General features: G+C 41.1%; 1 protein-coding gene across 2 annotated transcripts in view; it reads right to left on the bottom strand.

Moving 5' to 3' along the window:
- Window positions 1-302: 302 nt before the first annotated feature.
- SCCPDH (saccharopine dehydrogenase (putative)) overlaps window positions 303-6,635 on the bottom strand; it is a 54,023-nt gene continuing 47,690 nt past the window's right edge. For both annotated transcript variants that reach the window (XM_050771765.1, XM_050771758.1), the window contains 3 exons: window positions 3,418-3,529; window positions 2,012-2,093; window positions 303-935 (listed from right to left, as the gene is read on the bottom strand). In XM_050771765.1, coding sequence (XP_050627722.1) covers window positions 830-935; window positions 2,012-2,093; window positions 3,418-3,529 — 300 coding nt within the window. In that variant the 3' untranslated portion in view covers window positions 303-829. The remainder of the gene's footprint in view (window positions 936-2,011; window positions 2,094-3,417; window positions 3,530-6,635) is intronic.

The following is a 6,635-nucleotide window of genomic DNA, read 5'->3' as shown; positions in this document are numbered from 1 at the left end:
TCTGTATATATGTGTTTATTATATGCTTATTACAAAAGGAAAAGTCTTTTGCCTTATTTTAGGGCTTCCATGTAAAACCTAGTTAAAATACAAAAAGTAAATTAGAGAAAAATTCTGCTTAGGCAGTGGAAATTGACAGCAACTTATAAGCTGTATCCTTAAACCTAGTCACAGACATAGAATTAGGTAAAGATAAAATGATAAGCCCACTTATTGGCAAGAAACAGGTTAGGCCACTTAAGCAGCACGTTTCTACCACTATACAAATACGCAGGCAGGTCCAAACATTAAACCACCATTCAATTGACAACCCTTTATTTTTCAACTTAGGTAACAGTCCAAAATCAGTGTAGATGGGTGAAAAACTAGGCAAAAATAGCAAAGAGTGCAGTTTCATTTAGCAAAGGCTCAAGACAGCACGTGGAGACACTCACTGGAAGGTGAGATTCCCTTCCCGCTGCAGTAAGGCAAGCGGCAGCTCCTGTCGGACACTAACGCTGCTGCGCGCCCTCCGGAGCAATGCTGCTGCAGCACACGGCCGGCACCGCCTCCCCTTAGACCTGCCAGCTCATTCATGAACACCTACCAGGAACACATCAGTGAAAAATACGTCAAATATGAGTTCTCTCTTATAAGCAATAAAATCACAAAATCAGCTGAGATTTGAAATTTAGGGTAAGCTAGGACAATTTCCTGCTTTTTAATATATAGATATTTTAGATTTGACAATCGTTTCCACATATACTCAGGCTTACAGAAGAGTTTCAAATATCAAATAGAGAAGCTGTTAATTCGCGCATGTTATGACTTCAGTTAATTCTTCTAGTGTTCAGACTTCAGAGCTGCTAATAACACTAAACTCAATACCGTGTTTGTTGAGTCTGTCAATCAACTTTGTTTTGGAAAAAGCTGCTCCAGGTGTGAAGACCCCGCCCCTAGAAAACAACAACAAGAAACAGTGCACTCAGCTCCTCTCCAGTCTCCTGTTTCACAGGCCTCACTATCAAATTGCTACAGAACCCAGGAAAACCCGAGTCTTCTTGCTCATCACGGCTACCTTTGATTCCTTCCTAAAACCAGCCAAATGAGCAAGTAGCTATTAGTCAGGAGAAACCTGCACCACAGCCAACCCTATCTAGACTGGCTCCGTTCCTGGTGATCCTGTTTCCATTCTATGCCATTCTATTCCATTCTATGCCTGTGTCCAAGGCGCACACTCTGCGCCATCACCCTGAAGAACCGCTGTTGTTTATAAGGACAGTCCTCAGACTCGGGGGGATTAAAGAAAGACCCGAATGGAATAAATTTAGGTAATCAATTATTATTAAAGTGTAAACAGAACTTAAACTGGATGAAAAAGAAGTTTTTAAAAATGTGATAGCTAACATTCATAAATGCTAAATATTTTCAAGGGGGACCCAAGTATTTGAAACAATTGTATATAGGTTTTACTATGTACAAATTTTACTTTTATTAATCCTGTTTTGGGTCATGCCCGATTTACTTCTCAGCAGCAGGACTCTGCTCATTTGAAAAGCCGGCCTCGTTTCAGGTGAGAGCTAAATGCTCCAGTAAGACAGTACGTCTGATCACCATCTAGCCAGGATCCCATGGGTCCGCTTTTGCTGGTGTCAGGCAGGGTTAGCACTGCCAGCTGGGTGTAGTTCAGCACTGACTGGAGGCTCCTAGTAATACTACTTAACAACAGGGACCTGTTTTGTGTGGCTGACTCTGGACTTGAGCTATTTTTATAAAGAGCTGAAGTTAACTTATGGCTCTCTGACTTTTCTGTCTCCTCTCATTTACCTCCACAGTTGTTCCTCTGGGACCAGCTCTGGGCTGGTAAGAAGCTGTCCTTCTCAAAGTTTTAATTTACCTATATTTTTGGAGCAAAGGAACTGAACTATAAATGCTTATGTGCAAACCCAAAGCCTGAAAATCAAATCAAAATAAGCTAAAATATAACACAGATAAAAAAGATATCTTCTAATTGGAAGAAAACCAAACTTACGCCTTAGGCAGATCAGAAGCATCATTTAGAAGAGTCATGGCTGCCTGGACCATAGCTATGGGGGTAGCCACATAGCCAGCCTCTGCAGAAAACATTTGATCAAGGAAAAAGAAAGCATTCATAAAGTATCCATGCAGCGACATCAAAAATCAAATGGTAGATTTTATATCTAACTCTAGGTGTGCAGATTTCTTTTCAATAGATACTCTAGTCACTTAACAAAAATAACATTTCTATAGTATTTATTAAGTGTTAGGAACTGTACTGTTTTAAATCTATTAAACTCATTTAATTTTCATAACAAGTATTTAAGGTCAATATTATTTTTATCCCATGGAGAGAGAGGTTAAGTGACTTGCCCAAACTAACAGGTAGTGACTGAGCCAGAATTGCACCCAGGCAGCTGGTTCCAGAGGCCACACTCCCACCTACTGCACCGCACTGCTTCTTGACAATCACTGAAGCCAATGATCCTGGCCGATCCCTATCTGTATTCACACACTTCACTTAAAAACAACAACAACAAAAACCCTCTCAATTTTTTTCTTAAAGAAAAATGACTAAACACGAGTAAGTTAAAAAAATGTTTATAAACAAATGGAACGTTAGCATTTATAATCCTGTCAAATAATGAAAATACAGTCAACTTACCTTAAAAAGTCAGGTGGGAATTTGAGAAAAGGGCAAGATGGAAACATACTATCATCTGGCTTGATTAAAATCCCCGCGGGCCAGGCATGGCAGTTCATGCCTGTAATCCCAACACTGAGGATTGAAGGCTGAGGCAGGAGGATTGCTCGAGCCCAGCCTAGGCAACATAGTGAGACCCCGTCTCAATAAAAAATAATAGCCTGCGACCTATCAGGGCTGACAGTAATTATACCACAGTTCACAAGTGGACCTGTCTGTCTCTGCATAGTTCTCTAAAATGTATAGCAAAAGTTCTTGAATGTTTTTGGGCAACATTCTTTTAACAACCTATCAGAAGCCATTCCCTTCCCTTGAAAAGTGCACGTGTGCATACACATTTTACAAACAATGTCAGGGTGTTCGGAGACTAAAGAAATCCTAGACCACATATTTGACTGATGTTATAATTACATTGCTTGCATATGAGACTCAAACAGGTAAATACCAAACAATCCCTTTTCCTATTAATACTAATTAAAACTTGCCATTCGGAATTATTGAATCATACTCCAAAAAAAGCCAGAGGGAAGGATGCACTAATAAAATTGGATTATATCAATAATTTCAATCTTCTTTTGACAGAATAATTTTAAATTACTTAATTTGTACAAATGTATTTCTAAAACAAGCTTTAAAAAGAACATATTGTAATGGCATTCTACTTTACAGCTAAGGGTACAAGATTCCCAAGCATTCTTAAGTGATATATGAAATACCTGGTCCTTTCACCTGCGTACAGATTTTGATATTTGGTTTGTTCTTATCAGTACCAAGGCCTTGGCTGTATCCTTGACCAAAGAACGTCAACGTGAATGAGGCAGCATCGATCTGTGGAAGAGAAAGCAAAGGGTGCATTTCATAAATACGTCATTTCCTCCTGGAACATAGTAAAACCGACTATTCTATTTCAAGGGAGACATTTTCAACAGATGCAAACATTATTTTATCTGCCAGAATATCCTGTCATCATTTAAGCATGGAGTGAAAATTAATTCTTTGAAGCTGTAAGTTTTGAAGACTGATGTGATGCTGGGGGGAAGGGGAGTGGTAAGAAATAGGGAAGAAATAAAGATGAACTGGAAATAGTTTTTATTGGGGGACAGAATATAGAAATCTGGTTTTAGATACCTATTTGAGGTGATAAGACAAAAATAACCAGCAAGTAATGGAAATATGGGCCTGGAGTACAGGTATATAATTGTTCCATAATTGTTCCACTTAAAGATGTAAAAATTCGACTCAGAAAATTAAATTATAGAGGACTTATCCTAGCATGTTTCACAATCACTAAATTTAGGAATGAGGTGATAAAGAATTCAATCATGAGCAACACATTTTTATTAAGTATTAACTAAGGGTCAGAGACCATGTTAGGCCCTGAGACATAAATATATGATCACTGCCTTTCCTGGAGCTTACAGTTTAATAGGAGGGAAGGGGGAGAGAGAGAGAACCAGATTAAATGACAATATGAGACACGAACTAAAACACACAGGAATAGCTCAGAGGAGGGTGTTACTAATCTACCAGGCAGAGGGCAATGGTTCTGAAGTGTACACACACACACACACACACACACACAAACACATTTTAATATCTTTTTTTAAAACCCAAAAAGTAGATGGATTCCAGAAAGGAGAACCCATTATTTAAAGGGAAGAAGCGATGCAATCGCATAGCCTTTCCAGAACATACAATTCAAGAGGTACAGACGAGGTCAGATACACAGGCCACACTTGTCCCCTCTCCTGCTATGGCACCCACACTCATGGGTTCTAATCCTCCCTCAGGCTACACACACTATCCAACCCAGCATAGTCTCTGGGTGGCTCCTACCAATCAATCTCAAAGTTGGATGAAACATGAAACCGATGTGCTACCCAGAACTAGATCATGAAGGGTCTAGGACGGCCTCACATCTCTGAAGATGGACTTCCGGCCAGTTGTGCTCCAGGGATGGGTACCAAAACCACTCAGATCTGGAACCTTCTTCCTTCCTCCACAGCAGTGATTCTCAACCCTGGCAGCACATCAGCATCACTGGGCAGGTTTAGAAAGCCCCAGTGCCCAGGCTGCATTCCAGACCAACTGAACCAGAGTCTCTGGTCATCTGTTTTGGCTTCTCTTCCACAGTTGGGAACCAATGCTCTATGCTTTCAGGCCCCACTCCAGACCCACTGAATCAGAATGTCCAGAAGCAGGATGAGGGCATGTGTAGGTGAAAAAAGCTCCCTAGGTGATTCTTTTTATTATTATTATTATTTTGGAGACGGAATTTCACTTTGTCACCCAGGCTGGAGTGCAGTGGCATGATCTCGGCTCACTGCAAGCTCTACCTCCTGAGTTCAAGCAATTCTCCTGCCTCAGCCTCCTGAGTAGCTGGGACTACAGGTGTGCACCACCACGTCCAGCTAATTTTTGTATTTTTAGTAGAGACGAGGTTTCACCATGTTGGCCAGGCTGGTCTCGAACTCCTGACCTCAAGTGATCCGCCCTTCTCAGCCTCCCAAAGTACCCGGATCACAGGTGTGAGCCCCTGTGCCCGGCCATGATTCTGATATATGAAATCTCAGTTAAGAATCACTGCCAAAGCAGTGGGTCAGGATGGCCATGATTCTGATACATGAAATCTCAGTTGAGAATCACTGATAAAGCAGTAGGTCAGGACGGCCATGGTTCTGATATATGAAATCTCAGTTAAGAATCACTGCCAAAGCAGTGGGTCAGGACGGCCATGATTCTGATACATGAAGTCTCAGTTGAGAATCACTGATACAGCAGTGGGTCAGGACGGCCATGGTTCTGATACATGAAGTCTCAGTTGAGAATCACTGATACAGCAGTGGGTCAGGACGGCCATGATTCTGATACATGAAATCTCAGTTAAGAATCACTGCCAAAGCAGTGGTCAGGACGGCCATGGTTCTGATACATGAAGTCTCAGTTGAGAATCACTGATAAAGCAGTGGGTCAGGAACATTTTATAAAGAAGGCAATGACAAGGTCAGATTTTCTGTCTTAGAAAGATCTCTTGGACAGCAGTGGGAAGAAAGAAAGCATAGGAAGGCTATGAAAAGTTGAAGCAAGAGACGGAAGCCTGCACTACCAGCCACGAGCCGGAAGCCTGCACTATCCACAAAGTAAAACAGCAACCCAAAGAATAACAGAAAATATTTTCTAGTCCTTTTGTTCATTTTTGAATTGGGTTGTTTGTTTTTTGTTGTTGAGTTCTAGGAGTTCTCTTTATCTTCTGGCTATGAATCTTCTGTCAAATATATGATTTGAAAATATTTTCTCCAAAGAAGACATACAAATGGCCAATAATTACAAATGAAAAGATGTTCAACACTAATAATCATCAGGTAAATGCAAGTCAAAACTACAGTGAGATGCCTCCTCACGGCCATTACAGAAAATAACATGTCGGTGAGGAGGCGGAGAAACTGGAACTCTTGTATACTGCTGGTGGGAAGGTAAAACGGTGCAGCAGCTCTGCAGAACAATTTAGTGGTTCCTCGAGAAGTTAAATATATAATTTACGTATGGTCTAGCATTCCATTTCTGAGTATACGCCCAAAAGAATTTAAAGCAGAATCTTGAAGAGGTTGTCGGTACACCCACGTTCGCAGCAGCATAACTGGCAATAGCCAAAAGCTGGAGGCAACCCACGTGTTCACTGATGAATGAATGGATGCACAAAATGTGATCCCAACAGGCAACAGACAATCATTCACCCTTAAAGAGGAAAGAAATTCCACCATATGCTACAATGTGGATGAACCTGGAAGACCTTATGCTAAGTGAAATAAGCCAGTCACAAAAAGACAAAGACTGATTCCACTTACATGAGGCACTTGGAGTCATCAAATTCAGAGAGACAGAAAGTGGAATGTGGCTGCCAGGGGCTGGGGGAAGGGGGAAATGAGGAGTTACT

Source organism: Macaca thibetana, chromosome 1 (assembly GCF_024542745.1).
Source record: "Macaca thibetana thibetana isolate TM-01 chromosome 1, ASM2454274v1, whole genome shotgun sequence".
Lineage (NCBI taxonomy): Eukaryota > Metazoa > Chordata > Mammalia > Primates > Cercopithecidae > Macaca > Macaca thibetana.
The sequence above is the reverse complement of the archived record's forward strand: the minus strand, read 5'-3'. Positions and strand labels throughout refer to the sequence as shown.